This window comes from Micromys minutus (assembly GCF_963924665.1).
Source record: "Micromys minutus genome assembly, chromosome: 14".
In the NCBI taxonomy this organism is placed as follows: domain Eukaryota; kingdom Metazoa; phylum Chordata; class Mammalia; order Rodentia; family Muridae; genus Micromys; species Micromys minutus.
Genome location: NC_137983.1, coordinates 3,109,405 through 3,134,480, shown reverse-complemented (window position 1 = coordinate 3,134,480; position 25,076 = coordinate 3,109,405). Strand labels below are relative to the sequence as shown.

Sequence of the window (25,076 nt, the reverse complement as noted above, 5' to 3'; positions counted from 1 at the left end):
GCTTATTTGCATATTTCGAGTCACTTAAACAGCTGTGCACTGGAAACAGTGTCAGACTCCATTCCTCCTCCTCCAAGGAATTCTGCCCCTTGTAGCTGTTCTGCCCTCCCCTTGAAAGGTTGACTTGCCCTGCAGCGCTCCACCGCGCTCCAGTCCTCCGGCGCCTCCGGATCAACCCATTGCATCCGCGCTCGCCTGACTGCCTGCGCCGCGCAGTTCCAGCAGAAGGGCGCGCGCGGAGATGGAGAGCAAAGCCCTGCTCCTGGTGGCCCTGGGAATTTGGCTCCAGAGTTTGACCGCCTTCCGCGGAGGGGTGGCCGCAGCAAACGGTAAGTTTTTCGCGCCAACTCCCCTCCACCTGCAGACCCGGACCGGACCGTTTTTTCTCCATCTGAAGATGGGAGGGAGAAAGTTGGAAAGGACGTGCACTGGGACTCCCAGGCGCAGTAGCCAAAGAGGTTCCCGGGAAGGGTGGCTGGAGTGAAATCCAGGAGAAGAAAGAAGAGACACTGCCTCCCATCACGCTGCGGCGACTCCGGTTCCCGCTTTTTTTTTTTTTTTTTTTTTTTCCTTTCTCCGGAGTTCCCGCTCCATCCCCTGCTCTCCTCCGCTGCGGGCCATCGTAGGGAACGGCGGGGGCAGGGGATGTGACGCGTGGGACTGGGGTGGTATGCAGAGGTGGAGAGAAGCTGTAGTGACCGGTAGTAACCTCCCCATAGGGAATGGGGGTGCTGAATGCAAGGCACGCGGGCCAAGGTGACCCTAACTTTGCTGGAACTGCGGGTCAGACCCCTCCGGAGGCCGGAAGAGTGAACCGTGTGTGCCCCCATCGGGGTTGCGGGTGGGAGGACGCATAACGCGCACTCCAACTGCATAGGGCACTGTGAGAATGGGAATGCGCGGTGGTGCCGGGGAACGCATGGCACAGAGTCCTGGGAACCCGCGTCCTGCTAGCGCCCCTTGGGCTCGGCTTAGCTCACTATTCAAGAAAGCCCAGCGAAGAGCCTACCTTCCAGAAAACGAGGCTCAGCCACCAGCCTGTGGCTTGGAGGTTGCCAGTTCAGCACTGTATCCTATCCTTGCTGTCCTGGGAGAGCGCCCTAAGCGAGGCGCTCAGCTAGCTGAGAGCACATGGGCTTTTCTAGAGCAGAAGGGAGATCGCTTTCACCACTGCGGTCTCAAAATTGGTCAACTCCACGGCTCCGCCTGCTCTCTCTGCCTAGAGAAGACGACTAGGGTCGGTAGCAAGTCGCTTTATGGCCTTGAAGTCGAGACCTGCCCACAATTGAGAAGCCTTGTAACTTGAACCTTGATTGAGCCTAACAGAACACAGACTCAAAAAGTGACTGAACCCAGTCATAAAAGGAGGCTGGAGCTTCCTTGTGTTGCTGCTGGTGGACTCGCCATGAGGGTGGTGTCCCCTGGAGGTGCTCTAAGGTGGTACGTCCGCAGCCTTAGTGGAATCTAAGACTGCAGCTGAAATCTCGCTTTTATTTGTGCGTATAGTTGTAAATGCCTTGTCATGAAAGGAGAGAGAATCCATCGTGGCAGACCCACACGAAAGATAAGAATCTCTGGTGTTCTGAGGACACCGGAGATTCTGACTCTCCAGTGGCAGGTTGTCTTTCTCCATGGTTTGCAACTCTGGTTAAGAAAATAGGAGCAAACTTTCAGTTCATATTTCAGAAAGTACACCACAGTGTAAGACGACTTTTACCGTAAACCTCCGTAGAAAAGGTCATCCACGCTTTCAGGTTTTGCTAAAGGTTCCTTTAGAAGTTCTGGAACCAGCTTCTCAGCTACTTAGTGTCACCCTTCTGGGTTTAGCTGCATGAGCTCTAGCGTTAGGAAAGTTGGCACGACTCAAAGTACCCAGCTCTCCCCCCACCCACCGCCGCCCCTCATACTTTGATTTAAAGGGACACCTAAGTAAAAACATAGTAAGTTTGGATTTTAGCCAACACCCGGTTTTCCTATCAATAAACTGTATTGGGGAATATTATTCCTAAGCAGATGTCATCTTTCCGTTCTCTCTACCCGCACTTCAGAGTGGGTTTCTACCACAGCAGGCTGAGCCCTTTGTCCCACAAATGAATTCACCTAGAGGTAAGACTGGGTGAGAAAGGCAAGGCTTGGAGTGAAGCCAGTTCCCCTCTGGGCTCCCAGTTTCCTTGTTCACAGTTTTTTTTTTTCCAAGAACAGTGTGTGAGTTTGAGTTTGAGAGGCGCTGCCCAGGGCTTCTTCCTGGAGCTCCTGCAGCCTCTCCTGGCCCCAGGCAGGAAAGCAGAGAGAGCTTAGAGAGGGTCCGGCTGCATGGGGTCCTGTTCCTGCTCACCACTCACCTGCAGGTTAATATCAGAGTTCAATAACAGGGCGTTGACGTTGGAACCGAGCTTGACAAGGGAGTGATTGATTAATGGCAGCACTGAAAGCTGTGGGGGGACAAGTGGGGGAAGAGTCGCAGGAGGGGGGTGTTCAGAGTGTTTGACAGGGTATTTTAGCACAGCTTCCCTTTACTGCTGTGTTGTAGAGGAGACTGTGATACTCGGCTGATACTCTGTCAGATTTCACGGGGTCCTGTCCCCTCTTCCTCTGGCCACAGCCTGGTTGTGCATTATCACTACCAAGGCTGCATTGCGATGTGTGTGTGGCTCATCTGAGAAAAGCGAATTGTGACGGTAACTGACACTTGGTGCTCCTTCACTGATGGCCTTCATCTTATCATCTTGTCACCTGTTACTTCAGCTGCTTTTTCTGACAGCAGTACAGTGCCCTCTGTCCTACCCCACCCTCCCCACGGTGATCTCGCTAAGCCCAATTTCATTTCTATGACTGTTATCGTTAGCAGGGTAGATTGCTTTCTTTGTTATGCGCTGCATTTGAGCTGTCTTTTTGGATCCGTAGGAATAATGATTACACAGTAAAGGGAAATATCACCTCCTGATTTACCTACACATCACCCCATGTGTAAGTAGGACCTGTCTGGGTGGTCACAGTTGTCAGGGTATTATTGCTGTTTTGGGTCAAATTCAGAATGGAAGCCTTTGAAGGGAATACTCTGTCCCTCTCCTCCATTCTTCCCCATCTCCCTCATTTCCTCAGTCCTCTCCTCTTTTTTCTTTCCTCCCTCTTGTCCTCTCTCTTTTTCCAATGTGGACTTAATTTTCCTAGGAAAATAGCAAAAGGCAGAATGGTTGGATGAATGCAGAGTCACTGATACATTTCTTTGTTTCCTTAGCAACAGTCACCTCAGATTAGTCACGCTCACCTGACACTCTGAGTCGACCAAGAGTGCACCTTGATGACGAAATCTTATGGAAGCTTGCCTGGGTCATCTTACCTGTCTCTACACGCTCTTATCAGTCACTGCTTCAGGGACCACAGCAGTTGGGAAATCTTTAGGACACTTAGACATTCTTAACAGGCAGCGGACACTAACTAGCGACATGAAAAATTCCTCCTGCACAGAGTAAGCAGCAGAAAGATCTGTGATTTCATAGCTAACATAAAATTGAGACTATTGCCTAGCTCATTAAACAGAACCATTTTAATATGAAAACTTCACACACGCACACACACACACATACAGACGCACACGCACACTTAAATTAAAACTAAAATGAGACTTCCATGTGCAGATCTATGTGATGGTAGATGAATTCCTGTCTCTTTTCTCATCCACCAAGTGGGTTCGTAGACAGCTGGTTGTGTGGCATCTAACCTGAACCCTGGATATGGTTCTCCAGGTTAAACTGGATTTTTTTTCATGGAAACCTACAAAGTCAGCCTTAATAATTTCAGAGAATACCCACAGCCATTTCAAAGTCAGCAGGGCCACTAACTTGCCAAATTCTAGAGTAAAGGAGGTCACAAGAGAGTGGCATTTCTGGAGCTGTTCAAGGTAATCTTCTGACGCAGCAATGCAAAAAAATGGGAGCTTGTCTGCTGGATCGCTCGCTTCCTCTGACTGAAACAGACTGACAGTCAGGCTGGCGGATGGTTTAGCAGATTAAGGCTGTATGAAAGCCAGACGACCCGAGTTTTATCCCCGGATCCCATAGAGTGGAAGGGGAGAGCCTAGTCCAACCTCCACACGTGTTATAGAGTGTGCATGTGTGTGTGTGTGTGTGTGTGTGTGTGTGTGTGCACATGCATGATTGAATCTGCTTCTAATGGATCACTCAGACACCAACCGCAGCATTAAACATAATCTTTAAAAAGGAAAAGGCTTGCCAGTCTTCAGATAACTGCAGGAGGAGCTCAGTTATAATGCCTGCGCTTTCGCTTTTAGCAAATCCTTCTTATCATCCTTCTTGACTTGACTTTCGGAATGGCAGTTTGAAGTTAGAGGTTTCGATTTGTAGTTATTAAGAGAAGGAATGTATTTCTATTGAGACATGAGCGGTGCCTTAATTATCTAAGTTGGAAATTTGAAAAGAGAGACCTTTCAATTCTCCCTATATTCATATAGTAAATAGACTTTGTCTGTAACTTGACCAGGAGTTAAGTAATTGTCCCTGACCTAGCTCTTCTGTGGTCTGTTTCTTGAAAAAGATCTGAGTGTATTAACAACTTACCAATGTTTTATTTCTATAAGTTATCATAACAATTTATCGGCATTTAGATATGTCAATAGTTTCAAAATCTATGTTTACCTTCTCTCCTAATCCAGTTGAAGACTTAGTGTGTAGAAGAAAAACAAGCTCCTGCGGTCATATTTACTGTTGTTTATTTATTTTGGTTTGTTGAAACATGGTTTCTCTGTGTAGACCTGGTTGTTGTAAACCTCACTATGTAGATCAGGCTGGCCTCAAACCCACAGAGACCTGCCTGCCTCTGCCTTCCAAGTGCTGGGATCAAAGGCGTGCACCACCACCGCCTAGCCAAGGTTTGCTGAAATATTAAAGGTCTAACTTTGTGTGAAGTATTCTAAGGACAAAAGGAAGAGGAGAGCCACCTAGAGAGTGTACTGACTGTGGCTCACACACACCATGGTGTCACCGAACCCTCCACTGTCTCAAAATGGCTTGAGACAGCACAGGCTGCAGTTAGGACACTGAATGTTTCCCAGTGTTCCTTCTTTAAAATTCTGATAATAGGTGGAAAAGTCCTTCCTTCAAGTGAGTCTGATTGTGTTCTCTTAGGAAAACCCTAGATAAACATATAACAATTATATATTTTTAAAAAGCAGAATAACTCAAAACGTAGCAGGAGCCACACAACATGAGATTTATGTGCACTTTGAACTTGAACCAGAATTCCTGGGTACTAGTCTGCCCTGCCTTTCCCATCTTGGCCAAGTCACTTGCGCCATGATGAAATTAAGGAATTTCCACATAGCAGTTCACGTGTGTGAGTTAAATGCACACCCACATACTCCCTAACTGGACGGGGACTGAGAGCAAGGGCTGGCAGTCAGATGGCTGAAGTCATAGTTAAGGCCATCTCTGCCTACACTGTCACCAGTGCGTTGTCAGGCATTCTCCCGCAGCCCACATTCTTCTCTTTCCTCTTTCAAAAATACTCTTATGTGCACGTGCATACGGTAGTGCGTGGTGTTTGCGTGTGTGCAAGTAGACCTGGGTACGTGTGTTGGAGGTCTGAAGTTGAAGGCTGTCTTTCTTGATCGCCCTTTCACCTTATTCTTTGAGGCAGAGTCTTAGGATGAAACCCAGAGCTCACCAATATGACTGCTACTACAACTTGCTCAGAAGCTCCCACCTCTGCCTTGTGAGGATACCATTTCAGGCAGGTTGCCATGCCCATCTGGCATTTCTGTGGGTTCTGCTGTTCTGGACACAGGTCCTCACACCTGCACAGACCCATTTCCTTTAGAAAAATCAAGGGTGTGGTTGGCATTAGCTGCTTGTGAACCTACAACCCGTAAGTCCTGAGTAAAACCCTCCTGAATAAATCCCTCCCATTTCCTTTCCTGTAGGGGGAAGAGACTTTTCAGACATTGAAAGTAAATTTGCCCTAAGGACCCCTGAAGACACAGCTGAGGACACTTGTCATCTCATTCCTGGAGTTGCAGACTCTGTGTCTAACTGTCACTTCAACCACAGCAGCAAGACCTTTGTAGTGATCCATGGATGGACGGTAAGAGTGCTTCTGGAACTAAGAGTGGGGTCAACCAGGCCCCAGCTATTGGAAACTCACTGTCTGTATTTGTTCTCTCTCTGACCGCTTCCTCTAAGCTTGAATAGAGGCCATCTTGGTTCAGAAGTTCATGAGTCCTTCCCCTGGCCGGTGCCCACCTTTGTTTCAACACAACATCTATCTGCTACCTTTGGATCATTCCTGGAGGCAGAAAAAGGGTGGTCCACCCAACACTAGATAAGGACATGTTACTGTTTTTTGGGAAGCCAGCAGAAACCTGGCATGATCCTGATACACAGAACCAGGAAAAGATTTGCTCGTTCATTCATTCATTCATGCCTCCATGTATTAGTTCAGCAAAGGCTCTTTCCTGAAGGTCACCTGTGACAGTAAGAGGAGGCCAGAGCAGAAAAGCTGGTCAGGTGCCTCTTTGGCTGCTGTCCAACCCTGTGATGTGATCAGACCATTTGTCACCCCTAGGCCTCAGCTTACTAACCTAGTGTAAAACAAAGGACTTCATCTAGATTTCACTAAGGCCCTCCTGCTTCCAGGTTGCCCCAGGTACAGCCTTACGGGAGCTTACCAGAGAACTGTCATGGAAGAAGGCTGAAGGTAGTTCAAGTGTCTTGAAAGCACAGGACCTGAGTTCTATTCCAGCATTTAAAAAATAAATAAAAACCAGGGCGCAGGGACATAACCTTATAATCCCAGGGAGGCACAGACAGAGATCTGTTGAGCTCACTAGTGAGTCAACCTAGCTATTTGGCCAATTTCTGATCGAGATTGATCCCATCTCAAAAAGCCAGGTGGACAGCTCCTGAGGAACCTCAGGTTGTCCCACAGGTACCCACCCACACACATGCACACACATAAAAAGAAGAGGAACAAGAGTAAAAGCTGTGGTTAAAGCTGCATATTTACAATATTCATAAATAGCCCCTCCTGAATATGCCAAATAGTTGCTTTCCATGGCCCTGTAATGTGACTGTTTTGGTTTGCTTTTACAGTTCTGTTTCTTGTGAGCAGGCTGCACTATATATCGAGATGATTTATATAAAATAGACGGTTAAAGATGCATCATGTTCCTGTTTAGATGCAACTTTTGAATGCTGTAGCAGGTGTTTTGACTGAACACAGCCAGCGATTGCTCAGATAAGCCAGGATCAGCTGGCTTTATTACGGCTTCCAGGTGAGCGTGAGATAGGGAAACACAGCAATCTCACCTGAGGCTAGACTCCAAACACCGAGATAGCATTCCAATAAGAAGATTTAGGTAAAAGCGATATACATCCAATGCAGACATCTCTTCCCACACACTGAATGATTTTGTTATTGTAATTGTTTATGATCTCTATTAATAAATCAACAGCAGGACCTATACAGATGTTTCTGTTTTTAAGATGTCATTTAGTAGATAGCATATGAAGAAAGTCTAAGTCCCTAACAGAAACTGTCCGTTATGTCTGTCAGTTATGCTAAATGTCTTTATGTTGGAGATATTTGGAGACGGTTTGGATGCACATAGTATGGCCCTTAATACTTCCCAAGAAGTTTATGCTCACTTATGCATGGGAAGCAGGTGCAGGTCTCAACCCTCACACATCTCAACCCCTGAAAGAATTTGGTGCCTTAGAAAGTTGCAGCGGGGCTGGGAGACCCTTCTCTTATGAAGATAACATGACAAATGCAGTATCTAAGCAGTGCCAGATTCGGCCTCTGGTACTACTGCCTCACAAAATGCACCTGTGCTCTTCAGGTGCCTCACAAAACGCACCTGTGCTCTTCAGGTGCCTCACAAAACGCACCTGTGCTCTTCAGGTGCCTCACAAATCTTGGTGTTTTGAGTGCTAACCTCGGGCAAGGTTGCTGTGTTTCCCTATCTCACGGCTCACTGTGTCTGGAAGCCGTAATAAAGCCAGCTGATCCTGGCTTATCTAAGCAAACGCTGGCTGAGCTCAGTCAAAACACCCGCTACAGGCGGCAGGGTGGAGTCCGGGTCATTAGCTTGTCTGACACAGGCTTGGAAGAATAGAAATCCAGAAAAGACCTTTTCTGAGCAGAGGACAGTCTGCAGCTTCCTCGGTTCCCTTTTTCACGTATATCTTATGTTGAATCAGAAAAGGGAAGGGCTGGATGAGTTGCTGCTGAGTTCATTCAAGTCCCCAGCAGTGTAGGTAAGTTGGTCACCTGCCCTTTTCCAGACTGCCTAACTTGGAAACACTGATATAGAGAAAGGTACAACAGAACCTAGAACAAACAGCTTATCAGAGATAAGCTTCCAGGCCACTCAAGGGCACAGACTCGGGGAAGTCAGGACACTCTTCTTTCACGTCAGGAGAACTGCCCACTCCCACTAGAGCTTTGCACTTGCTGCTTTTCACTGGGGGGTGGGAGGAGTCAGTGCCATTAACATTATGTTCTGAAGAAATGACACAGTCTTCTGATCTCGAACTGGGGCTGCTAAGGGAGTCAGTGCAGCCAGTCCAGAATGGACAGTCTGCATGTGTTCCGTTTGTTTCTTCAAGGACACGCTCTCAACCCCAATTTGAAGTATCCTGGCTGAGACCTGTGCAAGGAGGCTTAACTGGGGCTTCGGTGGGCTGACATCTGCTTTGTAGCGTTTCTTCTTTGCCTTCTCCCCATGCTTATAATAGTTCGGAGTTGACCCACAAGGAGATCGGAACCAGACTGGTCACAAGTGGAAATGTGTGTGGGAGCTTTGAGCTATCCGGAGCCAGCTCTCGGTTACAGGCGTCCCAGGAAGGCTGACGTTAGTTTACAGAACTGATTAACAGGAAAGGTATAACTATAATCTGTATCTCAGGCTGGCCTTGTCCCCACACAGGGCGCAGAAACTAGGTGAAAAGTTGTATAGTTTGCCTAGTGCAGGGAGTGAAGCGAAGCTCATGTTTGGGTATTTAAGTCTAATAAATGCATAAGCAACAACAACAACAGGAGTCTAAAAGAACTCATCGTTTAAGTGTAAAACTCCGGATGGAGTCAGTAGATTGGGGTTATCCAAGGGTCCCTTTGCTCTGTTGGTTTTTGCAGTTGGTAGCCTTTACTGTGGCTACAATGCGACCTGAGCCTACCAACCTTAGCAAATGGTTTGCTTGTGCAGACCGTTCTCTATAAGCAGTGCATCCGCACCTCTTAAAAATCTCTTTTTCCTATTATGCAGTTTCTAGTGCTCAGCCTGGGCACATGTAAGCCAAGCACTTCGCCACCGTCCACTGCCCCGGCCCTCTTCCCACTTTTGTGAGACAGTCTCCCTAAGATCCCTAAGGCCGATCTTGCAATCATTCTGTAACAACTCTTGCATCGCTCTTCAAAGTTGCCAAAATTAGAGACATGTCCAGCAGGCCTGGTCTTTAAATTGATTCTGCTGGGAAACATTTCCTAGTTTAATTAAAAGTAATTAAACAGCATTTCCTTTCTAAAAAGTGTGTAATTTGGCTATAAATGTTTAATATATTGTCCCTGATCTTTTTTTTAAATAGTGTAAACTGTTGAAATCTTACTAATTGATAAAACCTAAGTTTTTAAATCAAGATAATGTCTAGTCTGCTGTTCTTGGGGCCAGCACTCTCCCTGGTATGCTCACCTTTGCCCTGGAAGGGGGAAGGGCTAGGAAAGAATCAGAGCCTTGAGGCTTGAATTTTCAGCCTGAGCCAATGGGTTTCCATGCATGGTGTCTTTTTCATTTTACGTAGATGCTTGCCATGTTTGTAATAAATTATAATCAAAAGAAATCCTGTATTGTCCTTTTTAGGTGACAGGAATGTATGAGAGTTGGGTGCCCAAACTTGTGGCCGCCCTGTACAAGAGAGAACCTGACTCCAATGTCATCGTAGTTGACTGGCTGTATCGGGCCCAGCAACACTATCCAGTGTCTGCTGGCTACACCAAGCTGGTGGGAAACGATGTGGCCAGGTTCATCAACTGGATGGAGGTAAGACTGGAAGAAGGAGCCACCTGTGTGGAGGACAAAACTCCTGCTTAGAGCTAGACACGTGGCTGATTTGTGTTTTATCTTATTGCCTGTTCTCTGAGATCTAAGGTGTTTTCTGAAGCCGTTTAAATTTTCACAAGAGCATTTTTACATTGTGGCAACGTCTTAGCTTGGGTTTTATTGCTGTGAAGAGACACCATGACCAAGGCAAGTCTGATAGCAGACAACATTTCATTGGGGCTGGCTTACAGTTTACAGAGATTCAGTCATTACTATGGCAGAAAGCATGGCAGCATGGAGGCAGACGGGAAACTAGAGTCAGGAGTTCTACATCTTGATCCTAATGCAGTCCAAAGGAGGCTGGCATCCTCAGGCAGCTAGGAGGAAGCTCTCTTTGCCCACCCCCACAGTGACACACTTCCTCCAACAAGGCCACACCTACTCCAACCAGGCCACACCTCCTAACAGTGCCACTTTCTGGTCTAAGCATATCCAAACCACCACAGGTAAGAACGACAAGCTTATACACCCTGCCCGCCCTGCCGTGTCCTTTGATATTTCAGTGAACAGATCTGCTGGGACTAAGAACTAAGTTGGTAGCATAAACAAAAGCCCTGCTTTTTAGGACAGAGGAAAGACAGCATGTTCAGCACCTTTTCCCTTCAGCTGGAATCTGTATCTGTATCCTGCGTTGACTCTCCTTAGAATCCCAGCCGCTAACAAGGCAGTTAGCAGTGCTTGGCTCGTACCGCAGTTCCCGCCCATGTAGTCACACTCCTGGTGTGGAACAGAGATGACTTGAGGCAGAAAGACAGTTGGGGGAACATATAGGACATATAGGACAGAGATAGAATTGGACTTGCCTACAACTTATTACCCACTTCCTTCTCTTGGGGACCACACTCTGGAAGTTGATGTCGAAGGTTTGTTTTGTTTGTTTGTTTAAATAGTGTATATATATGTATATATACATCTACCATGTAGTATATATTTATAGACTCTCTATGTATGTATATATTTATATATAGGTAATACATTTTAGATGTTTGGAAAAAATTCCTAGTTTCAATAATTCATGTACAGTAGTGCCAATTTTTAAAACCAACATTTACTTTCAGTTTTACTACTTTTAGTTTTGATATTTGACCAAGAGCTACACAAAGACTTTTCTTTTCTCCCCCAGGAGGAATTTAACTACCCCCTGGACAATGTCCACCTCTTAGGATACAGCCTTGGAGCCCATGCTGCTGGCGTGGCAGGAAGTCTGACCAACAAGAAGGTCAATCGAATTACTGGTAAGAGGCATTTGTTAGTTTGTTTTATTCGTTTATCACAAGAAGCAATGTGACCATCATTCTGAAAGAGAATCCAAGCTGCTTCCACCAGATACCCATGTGCATGGTGTTGGGGACTCGTGCCCAGTATTCATCATCTCTGTCTGAGCTCCAGCTTCCCATCTACTGCTGAGGCACAGGAACAGACAGGAGCACACAGGAGCACACAGGAGCACACAAGAGCACACAGGAGCACATAGGAGCACACGGGAACACACGGGAGCACACAGGAGCACACAGGAGCACACAAGAGCACACAGGAGCACATAGGAGCACACAGGAGCACACAGGAGCACATAGGAGCACACAGGAGCACATAGGAGCACACGGGAACACACGGGAGCACACAGGAGCACACAGGAGCACACAGGAGCACACAGGAGCACACAGGAGGACACAGGAACACACAAGAGTTGACAGGAGCACACAGGAGCACACGGGAGCACACGGGAGCACACAGGAGCACACAGGAGCACACAGGAGCACACAGGAGCACACAGGAGCACACAAGAGCACACAGGAGCACATAGGAGCACACAGGAGCACACAGGAGCACATAGGAGCACACAGGAGCACATAGGAGCACACGGGAACACACGGGAGCACACAGGAGCACACAGGAGAACACAGGAGCACAGAGGAGCACAGAGGAGCACACGGGAGCACACGGGAGCACACGGGAGCATATAGGAGCACACAGGAGCACACAGGAGGACACAGGAGCACACAGGAGCACATAGGAGCACACGGGAGCACACGGGAGCACACGGGAGCACACAGGAGCATTAAGCACAGGACCCACACGTTCCTCTGAGAAAGAGTTCTCACCTTCCTCTCTTCCACAGATGTCTCCCTCTCACACAGCACCAGAAGGACTGATTCTAGAGAGCTTTGGAATAAGACAGTCATCTACAAAGTAGCTATAAATGGTTTGGTGTAGAGAGGGAAAAAAGAATTCATCAGTGATTAAAGGTCCCAGACCTTTAATCTCAGAAACAACCTGGAAGAGGGTGTTAGGCCATTAGGTGTGAAATTGTTGGTTTACATCTCTAATTGTAGATTTAAGAGCTGCAGGTTAGACCTGATGGTGCATGCCTGGAATACTAATGCTGGAAATGTGAAGGCAGCAGGTTCAAAGCCATCGACAGCTATGGTGTGTGTTTAAAGCCAACCTAGTAACAGGAGCATCTGGAGAAAGGTGGAGGGTGGGGGAAACTCAGATATGTGAGCTACACTGGCGTACATCTGTAATCACTGCAATGAGGAATTTTAGGTAGGGGAATCAAGAGTTTGAGGCTAGCCTTGGATGAGAGGGAAGAGAGACAGCAAGAGAGTGAGGGAGATTCCATTTTAGAAGAGCTATGCCTACATTTTTGACTTTTAGTCACAGAAAGATCCAACTGCGAAGACAATCAGCTGATGGGAATTTAAAAGACTTCCAGTTACACCCACAAGAACAGATGCAGATTTGAGGATTGAACTTACTGCAGACTTGAAAAATCCATGGTCTCCTTTTCCCTCCAAGGCCTGGATCCAGCTGGACCTAACTTTGAGTATGCAGAAGCCCCCAGTCGCCTTTCTCCTGATGACGCAGATTTCGTAGATGTCTTACACACATTTACCAGGGGGTCACCTGGTCGAAGTATTGGGATCCAGAAACCAGTAGGGCATGTTGACATTTATCCCAATGGAGGCACTTTCCAGCCAGGATGCAACATTGGAGAAGCCATTCGTGTGATCGCAGAGAGAGGACTTGGAGGTGAGTAAACCACAAGTCACTTAAATGTGGATTTGGAGGCTTATGTCTCAACGACCTTGTTTCTGGTTCACCATCTTTACACCATGTGGTTTCAGTATACACACTTGTGGGGAGAGAAGATGGCTCAGTGGGTAAAGCATTGCTTGCTGTGCACATGTAAGGAGCTAAATTTAGATCACAAAACCCACATAAAAGCCAGATGTTTGTAATCCAAACAGTCTACAGTGAGGTGGGAGGCAGATAGGAAAGTCCCTAGAATCTTGCAGGCCAGCTGACCTGGATACAAAGAAGAGACCTTATGTCTGACAAGGAGGAAGGCAAGGACCAAGTTCGTCCTCTGGCCTCTCAAGTCCTAATTTAACAATTATTCTTTTTATGGTGTGGTTTCTAGAACTGTGCTTTTAGGAGCACCTAGAAGTGGTAGACATTTTCAGCAAAGGGAAGTTTGTGTTAAGCTAGAGGGGATCAACTTCTCCCTCAGGTGTTGTCTAAGCTCGTGCAAGGCAATTTCTCATGTCACTGCAATTTCTCATGTGTCTTTGCCCAGATGTGGACCAGCTAGTGAAGTGTTCACATGAGCGCTCCATTCATCTCTTCATTGACTCCCTGCTGAATGAAGAGAACCCCAGCAAGGCGTACAGGTGCAACTCCAAGGAGGCCTTTGAGAAAGGGCTCTGCCTGAGCTGCAGGAAGAATCGCTGTAACAACGTGGGCTATGAGATCAACAAGGTCAGAGCCAAGAGAAGCAGCAAGATGTACCTGAAGACTCGCTCTCAGATGCCCTACAAAGGTAAACCGGAAGCTGTGGGAAGGAGAGGAAATCGGTTCGCGCCATCTCTGTAATCATGGGCCACGTCTGTCTATTAGAATAGTTAATGGAGTGATGTTACTAAGTCCTGAAACTTCACTTGTGCCTCTGTTAATACAGAAGGGTTTCACGAGTCCACTTCTTCTAGCTCTTGATTCCCACACCAGCAGGACCCCAGTGCTCAGCCTTGAATTTGCATCCAGCTTTCTCTGTAGCTGTGACAAGCCATTAGTACGGTGATAAAGCTAATTTGAAACCATCACTCAGATTATAAACTCTAGCCCTTAGGCCCAATTCAGTCTACCACTTGTTTTGTAAATAAAATTTTATTAGAACATGGTCAGACACGTTCATTTCCATATTATCTAACACTGCCTCAAAGGCAGGCTCAGGCAACTGACACAAAGACCACATAGTCCACAAAGGCTAAATTACTTTCTGGAACTTCATAGAACATTTGCCACTTCAAAAATTTGCTTTACCTGAAGTCAAGAACCACCGATATTCAGATATTGCAGGAGTCTTAGTTGGGGTTCCTATTGCTGAGGTGAAATTGTATGACCAAAGAAACTTGGGGAGTAAAGAGTTTATTCTGCTTACACTTTCACATCACTGTTTATTATCACAGGAAGTCAGGTCAGGAACTCAAGCAGGACAGGAACCTGGAGGCAGGAGGTGATACTGAGGCCATGGAGGAGTCCTGCTTAATTGCTTACACTTTATGGCTTACTCAGCCTGCTTTATGGTAGAACCCAGGACCACCAGCCCAGAGGTGACACCACCCACAATGGGCTGGGCCCTCCCCCATCAGTCACTAATTAAGAAAATACTCTGCATACTTGCCTGAAGCCTGATCATATGGACACATGTTTCCTCCCCTCAGATGACTGTAGCTTGTGTCAAGTTGACACAGAACTAGCCAGCACATTAAGGAAGCGAGAATGCCAAGTTATATGTCCATCTGGCCATGACCTTATTTCAAACTTGACCCTAAGGCTTGGACTCTAGCTTAGAGCAAGAACAGAAGACACACATGGGGAAAGAACGTTGTATCGTAAGATACATCTGGTGTCAGAGACCGACTCTGGACAGGTTGCCTTTGGCAGAGTCCCGGTTGAAGCCTGAAGGAAGGGAACTTATCATATAGCTTCCCGGGATAAAATAGTAGATGGCCCAGATATTGGAGCACATGATAGTCAAAGAAATCTTAAAGGCTGTGAGAGAACTCTCACTTTCTCTAACTCTAGAACCAGGTGTGTGGGACAGAAGAGGCCATACTCTAAAAACAGGGAGAAGCTTACACAGGGTCACACAGGCTTCTGTCTGGGTTTACTAGAGACACACAGACAATCTCTAGCACCAGCCTTTCCTGTGGTAACCTACAGCACTATCTTAGACACAAGATGATTTATCTTTACGTTTGAATAATCATGGGCTTTGGTTGTTTTGTTTTTCTGGTTTTGCTTACCTAGCTACTTACTCCTATTGTAAAATGAGCTATGAAGCTGGCATAGTTGTTCATGCCTGTAGTACCCAGCCCTTGGGAGGTACAAGCAGGATGATCAGGAATTCAAGGACATATTCAATGACATAGTGAGCTTGAGGCCAGCTGGACACACACGCACACACATACGCACACACAACAATAAGACAAATAGCTAAACTTAATATAGATTATCACAAAAAATCACAATGCAATGTACTAAAATTTTTTTAGGAAAATAAATATCCAAAATAACATCAAAATCTAGTTTTTTACACACGTTTTGCCATTAGAGTTAAGGATGTTGGGTCTCAGCATGAGAGAAATCCCACTTAATAGGTATCAGTGTAATAAAAAATATACATAGGAATCTTGGGTTACAGAAGATAACCATCAGAATGATCCCCATCTTGGTCACAGTAACTGTTTGGATGCAGGGTTTTGGCAGGAAAGTGGGTACAACAGGAAGGAGGTACAGAAGTTCAAGTTCCTGCTTCCTGATAAATTTCCTAAGTCAGGACAATTTGGCACCTGGCTCTGTAAGAAAGACCTCAGGGCTTTTCTGGTGGTTCACAGGAATTCACTGTATTGCATGTGCCACAGGCCTCACTGTGTGGATGGTGAAGAAACAGAATGAGATGGGGTGGGGGTGGTACAATGTGCCCATGAAATGGGGACAATGCCATACACAGTAACAGAAACACAGTAGCAAATGCCAAATGTGTTTGGCATAGATGTAGAAATATAAGGTGGCCAAGGTAAGTGGAGGTCACGGAGAGCATCTGGGTGTGTTTGGTAATCCCTTCCAGGTTGGCAATTCAGATACAAGTTGGGCTCCCGTGCACTATGGCCACACTGAAAAGCACGTCAAGAAACTGTTTCCAAGCCACTTCAGAGGGTGCAGCATGTGCACTTCTTGTCTGGGTGCTCAGAACACATGTTCTGTGAGTCTGAATCGCTTAATCATTTGGGACTATAATGTTTCCATGGAGACTAATAATGATGCCTCCATCAATGCTGTGTTCCAATGTCCTCCCCTACAGTATTCCATTACCAAGTCAAGATTCACTTTTCTGGACCTGAGAATGACAGGCAAATAAACCAGGCCTTCGAGATTTCGCTGTACGGCACAGTGGCTGAGAGTGAGAACATTCCCTTCACCCTGTGAGTATCCCTGGGCCTGTTTCCAAACTGTGGCTCCGTCACAGCCTTGCTCTTTGCCAGAGCCCTTGATCTGGGAAACAGAACTTCACACACACTCCTGACCTCCCCATGAAAAGAAATTCTAGTTTAAAGAAATTAGAATTTATCTGGACATGGTAGATCTCTGTGAGTTCGAGGCCAGCATGGTCTATGTAGAGTGACAGACTCTGTTTCAAAATACCAAAAGAAGGAAAAGAAATTAGAATTCAAAAATGGAGCTCTTCCACCATTTTGTATGAGGAAACACTGCTTTCTAATCGCTCTTATATTTGTTTACTCTATACGGGTCTTTTGTTTTGTTTTTTTAAGAAGCAATGATAAAGTAGATAAGTTCCCAAAAAAAGAGTTAACATTATGAAGTAGGGATATGGCTGGGATATGGATATTACCTATCACTTGGATGTGGTCCCAGTATCACCAAAAAAAAAAAAAAAAAAAAAAAAAAACACAACAACAACAAAGAACAATTGTAACAGGAAGTCAGTATAGATAGATGATAGATAGATAGATAGATAGATAGATAGATAGATAGATAGATAGATAGACAGATAGAGAAAACAGGATAATTAAAATGCACATGGCAAAGTCTTACTCAGTTTTGACTAGAGAAAACTAGTGATGCCTTTTAATAACTGTTAGATGAACACGTTTTCAAATGCACAGTGACTAGAAAGTGACTGATCAGAACACACACCTACTGGTTGCATCGTTGATTGCAAAAACTTCCCATGCAAGGAAGACGGCAAGGAAATACTTTTCCATAGCTACGGGTACAAGGACTAGGTCTCTTTTACAGTATATCCTGAAGAAAGACTCAATAGAATGTTTTTAAAAATTCAAGTGTGGCATAATTATTATCATGGAATATATCCCACAAACAGTGTTAATTAACGGTGAGGCGAAGGCCATGTGAGTTATGATTCATCATGTCAATAAAGTCAATACAGATTCTAAAAATTAGAGTTCTTGAAAAGAGGTAAAGGTGGAGAAGAGAACTGAATATACACTGGGTAGTTGGGGGAACACATGTATAAATTAAAAATGAACACAGGAACCGAAAACCGCCTAATGACCTTTTCCCTTAGAACTGTACAGGTTTGTAGTGTGAGGAGGAAAAGGGGACGCAGGGTCTCGAGCAGCCAAATGCTGCTGACATTCATCTTGGACATGTTTCACATTTTTAAAATATCTAAACAATAAAGCTATTTACATTTCGGGAGGAGAAAAGGCTGATTTTCAGAAGTAACCAACTTTACGGCATTTTCACTCAGGCCCGAGGTCGCCACGAATAAAACCTACTCCTTCTTGATCTACACGGAGGTGGACATCGGGGAGCTGCTGATGATGAAGCTGAGGTGGAAGAGCGACTCCTACTTCAACTGGTCCGACTGGTGGAGCAGCCCTGGCTTTGTCATCGAGAAGATCCGAGTGAAAGCCGGAGAGACTCAGAAAAAGTAATGGGTCTGAATGTTCTCCCGCCTGTCCTACACAGGCTCTCGGTGCCTGGGGAAACCTTTCGGGAGCCTTCAACATGCATGTTAGGAAGTCTCCTTTTCAATCCTGTGGGACCTAGTTAATTATTCCAGAAGTGATTCGGGAATATTCTTTCATGGCCACACAGAGGGGCTTGTTGTGTACCAATCACACCTGCACACTTGGGAATGGAAATGTTTGGACTCACTTTTTTTCTTTTTTTCGATCTTAGAACAGTTGCACATATATGATGAGCTGTGCAGGAGATGTGTACTTCCCAGTCTGTTATACACACAGTCTGAAGGCAATCTGAACCTTTGCAGTGACTGCATTTTGACTAACATCCATTCCCTGAGGTCATGGTGGGAAAGTTCCCACATGTGCCATCATTTTGGTGTTCAAAAAGACTGAGAGTTTGGAAACTTAGATTTTGGGGTTGGAGATGCTCAGCCTCTAATATTTCTGTGTTTCAAGTGAGGAACATGTGAGCCCTGAACTGGTCCAATTATTTGAAAGGAAAGCCGAGATCAAAAGTAGGCAGTCTGTGTGTTCATCTAGGACTATTTCCTGAAAGCACAAAATCATTATGAAATATAGAACAAATAATTTGCATAGAATTGAAATGTCCACATACTAGTCCAGAGATTTTGTGACCATACCATTCATAGAAATAACTCTTTAAAGCAGAATTGAAAAAATTATTATTGTTGTTATTATTATTGTTGTTATTATTATTAATTTACTTTTATACAAAAACTTTTCAGAAATGCTATAGATAGAAAAATTCTACATAGCCTTTGTTCCCAAAGCAGTTAAAAGCTGACTCCCTAATTCTCCTACAGCAATACTAAGAGATGGTTCTGTGACTCTACTGGTCAGACCTGAGTAAGACGTGATCTTAACTACTGAAAATATCACCACACACCACAGTTAGCTAATATGACCCATTTTGAACAGCTGTTCTGATTGTTCCATGTGGCATGATCACATCTACTTTCTTCCACAGGGTCATCTTCTGTGCTAGGGAGAAAGTGTCTCATCTGCAGAAGGGAAAGGACTACGCAGTGTTTGTGAAATGCCATGACAAGTCTCTGAAGAAGTCTGGCTGGTGAGAACCGCAGCTCTCTAAGCATCTCTATGAAGAGCCATCTGCCTATCTCTTTACCCTGCAGCTTTTCTGGTCGCCACCTTTAGGGCATCTCTCTCTTAGCGCTTCTTTGTTATCTTATGCTCGCTTGGCCTTTTTTCCTTTTTTAATGCTGCTTTTCCTTCTGCACTGTGCTGACCTTCATCCCAAACAGACAAGTTCGCTTTTACTTCTTGTCCTCACGTCTGCCTTTCCCACTACTGCAAGTCTGTTAGCTGCATAGATGCCATCGGGACCACTGTGGCCGGGGTTCAGCCCAGGGTTCATATCCAGGCATGAAAGCATCTCATGTCAGCTGTAGCCACATCGTCACCTTCTTTCTCTAATAGCCACAGATTCCAGGACATGGATCTCCCACGGGAGAGACCTAAACTGTGTCGAAAGCCCAAATATGGGGAGAACATGGACTAAGAGTAGAGGCAACTGTTCTTCTATCTCAAAACAACGGCTGGCTCGTCCTGCATGACCTCTGGGGCTAATCCCCAGTGGCAGCTGGTAGCAGAATCTTTCCAGCACGTCAGTGCTAAGTGGAGACCAAGCATGTGACCTTCCATCTCCTTTCCCAAGCTCTCAGGATGTGCTGTTTTTATCCCTCCCCCTCAGTCCCTGCCAGACCCCAAGTGCTAATAGGTTACACACATTAAAGGAAGATATGAGATAGTACCACAAAGGCAAGGAAACAGAAGCAACGACAGAGGCTGGTCACAGAGTCACCGGGCAGGAGAAAAAGCATTTGCTCTTGCTTTATCCTGTTTTCTAGAGTACAAACAGAAATACCAAATAAAAGTAGCCTCTTCAGAAAAAGAATATTACTGACCCATTATGATCACCTCATTTAAAATGACTACTTAGATATAAGGTATATGTGCTTACTATGGGGAGATGAGAAAAACTGGACGAAAGCAAAGTAATACCAATAAGGCCTTATCAGTAACATTTGACGTGTCATTAGCAATTTTATTTAGAACCTTTGTCACTATACATACATGGCATGTGTATGTTTTCACAACACAAACATAGGATTATGGCAACGGATAAAAATAAGATGCCACATGGATCCCAAGCATCACTGTGAATGCCCAAGAGGAACTTGCCGTAGAAGGTAGCTAACCAGCATTAAACTGGCAAACAACACTTAACTAAGGCGAGAAATTCCACTAAGCCATAAAAGCACTTTGCCTCTTTGAATCATAGATTCAAGACAGCTTCACACTGACCTCCTCGTTGAAACAGGGCACCCCAGTATAAAATTTAGATATGCACACAAGCACACTTATACACAACTTATACACACCTGCCTTCCCCCACACCCATCTGCAACTTTAAGTAGATATGTGACTATAAAAATAAGAACCCCATTAATAAGTATAAACCCCCAAATTGAGGAAATACCTTCTGTTATTTATGAAGTACTTGGTAACCCTGTTTCTAAGAAATTATCTGAAGTCTGTCTACGGTCTGTTCATGGGATTTCTAAAGAACAGATAGAAAGGAAGCCATTTCTTGAAATGCACTTGAAACTCAAGATTATGAATCAAACGATGCTCTTTGGGGGTTTTCCACTCCCAGACTCTCAGTCTAATGTCCCCTGTTAACTCTTCAGAAGGCTCACAAGGAAGGAATGAAGCAGGCTTTTCATTATGTTTAGAGCCATAGGAAAGCTTTGTGACTTTTGCCATCACATGACCCAGTCTTCTTGAAGATAATGCTCGGATGAGGGCTTATCTGTATGTGCACCAAGTGTGTCTACTGCCCTAGGAGGCTACTACTTTTCCAGATCTATTATCTGAACCTCATAAGCTCTGTTCTGAATGTCACCTGGACACTGTTTCCTCATGACAGTGCTGGGGAAGGGATCAGACTTGTAAAAGACAAAGCAGATGAGTAAATATCCTTTCTTCTGTTTTTTTCTCAGACACTGGACAAACCAACAAGAGAAGAAAGCATCTGAGTTCTTTGAAGACTGAAGAAAATGAAGTAAATTTTATTTTTAAAAAAATACCCTGTTTGGGTGTTTGAAAGTGGGTTTTTTCTGAGTATCAATCCCGGCTCTCTCTTGTTAGTTAAATAGAAGACGGTCTCAAATATTAAAAGGTGGCTAACGAAAGGTGAGGAATCTCATGTTCAATAGCATGTCTTCCAACATCAGAAGACAGCGAAAAGGAGAAGGAAGCATGGCGTCCTGTATCCCTTAAGGAGGAATCATTTGTTCCCAACAGTATAAGTATAAGACTCCTTCATGTGACCCATTTGGTCATGGTCTAAAATAAGCAAGGGCCTCTTGTCTTCATTAGAACTCTGAGGTTTTAAACTGATACGTTTTCAAAGTTTTCTTGAAGTCTAACGTAGACAATGCTTTTTGTGGCATGAGTCAGATTCATTTCTTTAGCACTCAAAACACCAGGCCTTTGTAACTAGTTGTTTTACTATTAGGATATAGTCCCCATCCCCCACCCCCACCCCCAAAAAAGCAAGAAGGGACATGTGACTTGGTAAGAGCAATGAAGGACATGGCTCATGAACTCCTGACCCTTAGTCCCATTACAACAAAGTACAAGTCAACAGAGACACAAAACCTAGACCGAGTAATTCTTAATAGACTTGAAGTTTTATGGCTTAATCCCTTGATCTTTTAAAATCTCGTCATGTATTTTAACATTGTTCTCTGGATAGATGTTGGAAATGAGCTTGACACATAAATGGAGCTGAAGGGAAATCATGCCCTGGTTGGTTTTACTTCTCATTTTTGCTTTCTTGAGAAAAATTCACACTTGTCCCACTCTGTAACCAGGCCTGACCAAGAACTAAACTATGTACTTGAGGCTTGCCTTGAACTCTCAACCATCTTGCCTTAGCTTCCTGAGTGCTGGTAGCCTGATAACCATCATTTTATTATTAGATTTTCTTAGTCATTCTCATCCATTTGGATACATTCAATGTCCGGTCATTAGTATTTCGTAGACTCATCTCCGCCATACCTGTCAACTTCTGACACATCACATTAATTTCTGGTTTAGATGTGATCAGGTTCAAAGTCTCCACTGTCTAAAGTACAAGTTTTAGAGCAGGACCATTTTTTTTAATCACGTAAAAGTTGAAATTCCTAGTAGATGTGCTTCTTGATGCTTGTGAACCGTTGCGTAGAAAAAGATGAGTCATTAAAGCATAGAAAGTCTGCAAAGCCATAGAAAGTTCCAGGCTTGTTGCTGATGTTTTGTTTTACTTTTAAAAAAAAGATCAATAATGAAGAATTATTTATGAATGATCTCATATTTTCAGATTGCTTTTACTACTCACTAATATAAAATGATTTTAAAAAAAGTTCTATCTCAGAGGCTGTTGCTGGGAACAGAAACTGTGAAGTGTGTGGGTATCTGAACACCTACCCACAAGCAAAGTCCCCACAAGTGTAGTTGTCATTCAGTGTCATTCAGAAAGGAAAGAGCCAAGGGAAATATTGGCATATGTCAGAGGAGCCGCGCCAGACGTGCTGGAATGCTAGCCCTTGCGAGGAGAAAGTTGGTTGTGCCTGTGTAATATAGGACAAAAGTGACTGGTTTCGGCAGGCATGGTGTCAATGCTAACAATCAACTGATGTACAATTTGTCACCGGCAACCCCATTATTGCTAGTCACTGCAGCATATCCATACATGCATGCATATCTCAATGACACTTTGGCTTTAAATCTTATTTATTAGCTGTAAATAATGTCTGGATGTGTAAGAAAGCTTGTAAACACTGGAGAGGCTGTTGTGGCTTTCCGCAGTGTAGATTTGTGGTGCTAACGTCGTACCCGTCTCCATCACTGATTGTCTCACTGAGCCGTCTCACGCTGATGAAACGGCGCAATGCCATAGGCTTTTGAGCGAAGAAAAGAAACTCACCAGTGTGAAGAAATGGGATCTGCTTTCAATAAAATTGAGAACATTTTATCATACTAAGGCATCATTTTGTATCATTTGGCCCTTTTAAAGTCTAGGGAAATTAGATTTATTCTTAGGCTGACTAAGACATAGAAATAATGTAAGTTTCCCATTAGATGTGTGCCTGAGCATCTAAAAAAATTAAATGAATCAGTGTAATCTCAATTCCTCTGCTCTGTGACAGCATCCAGTCCAGACATCCCAGTAAGTTAGTGCTAGACTCTGGGTACCAATAGGTTCATCACATCTCCCATCTCACACTACTCTAGATGGAACACTGCATCTGGAGACTACGCATGTATGCAGATACACAATACAGCGGAGACAGGGCAGGAATCAGTTTCCAGAGTTGCTCCAATGATGCTGACCCTTGGCAGTAATACCCGAGTACATGTAGTCTCTCCCTCATAGATCTATATGGCCAAAAGCATGCTGAATAAGTTATAGCATCTTCCTAAAACTAAGGTTACTGAGGTTTACTTTCACTGTGGTCCATCTTTTATGTTGACTCTGTCTTGGAGCACTCACCTGGAGGAATTCACATGAGTAAAACTCTAGGGAGGACCATTTGGCACTAACTGGAGCTCAGACCATTCGGAGCCCAAAACTGGAACTCTGGGCATCTGAGTAATTTGAGCTAGCTCCCTCACATTTGTCAAACTCCAAGGGCAGAAGCTAGTGACCAACAGCCTGGTTACAACCTTAGGTGAGAACCTAACCCATTCCCACAGATTTTTAGCACACAGAGATTGTGAATAAATGTTTTCACCTGTCACATTTGGGGGCTGAGCTTTTTATGCAGCCATAAATTAAAGATACATAGTTTGCTTTATCTTGCTAATTTATTCCTTGAAAGTCAAACATTCCCAAGGCTGTATTTTGAAAGAATCAGTGAAGGTTATGCTTTGAAGGTTAGGTATTCTTACATTGAATCATCTGCATGGTGGGTTTAATTTTCAATACTTTCCTTTCCTTTCTTGTAGAAACTAGAATTTATTAGAGTAAAGTAGGATACTCTCAAGGGGTCAGAGTAGACCATACCCAAAGCTACCATGTTGTGGTTATAGACTACTGTTGGGGGGCAGGGGTTGTAGACAAATGTGTGCTCACTCCAGACAGGACCTGACAACAGACCAAATTAGTGAGATTACTAAGTTCAGGGTGGTTACTTGCCAGGTTTGAGTGAGGGCCTACAGGAACCTCATCACTGAAAAAGCACTTTAAAACAAGCAGCAATTCATCAAAGCTGCAGCCCTGGTACTCTCTGATCACTTGCTGGCAGCCCACCCACTGGGGGAGTCACCCTCCTCAGTCCTTACTACATATATTATTAACATTGGGGAGCAATGCAACTCTGCTAAGTTTTAGGGTGTTCTTGACACTTGTGAGGTTATACTTCCTGAATCTGAAGAAACCTTTCTTTAGAACTTCCTGAGTCGTATCTAGTCCTAGCCCTCCTCCAGGATGGAATGTCCCATTTCCAAGGGAATTGCTACACAACAGATTGTCCGCATGTTGCTGGTTTTTTCTACTCATACTAGACTTTCCCACAGGAATGTATTGTTTCTGAAGACATTCTTTAACCAGATAAGAATGGCCAATTGAGTTACAAACTAAATTCATTTTCTTTCTTCTCAATAACATTGACATCCAGAAAATTGGTTCCACTCACAAACTCTTATGAAATTCTTGTGGTTTGTGAATTCTGTGACTAATAGTTGGCCCACTTCCTCTTGCCCTTCCAGTAGCGTTACTGCAAGTTGTTGGGTGGTTTTTTTTGTTTGTTTGTTTGGTTTGGTTTGGTTTGGTTTTTTGTTTGTTTGTTTGTTTTGTTTTTATAGCATTGAGGACCTGTAGTCCAGTGTCCTTCCACATAAGGGCTAAAAAAAGGTGG

The 25,076-nt window shown here is 44.6% G+C and overlaps 1 protein-coding gene across 2 annotated transcripts; it reads left to right on the top strand.

The window, feature by feature from the left end:
• Positions 1-32: 32 nt before the first annotated feature.
• Positions 33-23,196, top strand: LPL (lipoprotein lipase; the record flags this gene model as incomplete). Of its 2 annotated transcripts, XM_080928583.1 has the most annotated exons (10): positions 38-329; positions 5,939-6,099; positions 9,872-10,051; positions 11,235-11,346; positions 12,911-13,144; positions 13,692-13,934; positions 16,479-16,599; positions 17,910-18,092; positions 19,118-19,219; positions 21,174-23,196. In XM_080928583.1, coding segments are annotated over exons 1-10 (1,425 nt in total). In that variant the 5' UTR covers positions 38-241. The 2 variants fall into 2 exon arrangements, with proteins under 2 accessions (XP_080784708.1, XP_080784709.1); XM_080928582.1 differs by lacking the exon at positions 21,174-23,196 and having other exon boundaries at positions 33-329; positions 19,118-19,223.
• Between the last annotated feature and the right edge of the window lie 1,880 nt (positions 23,197-25,076).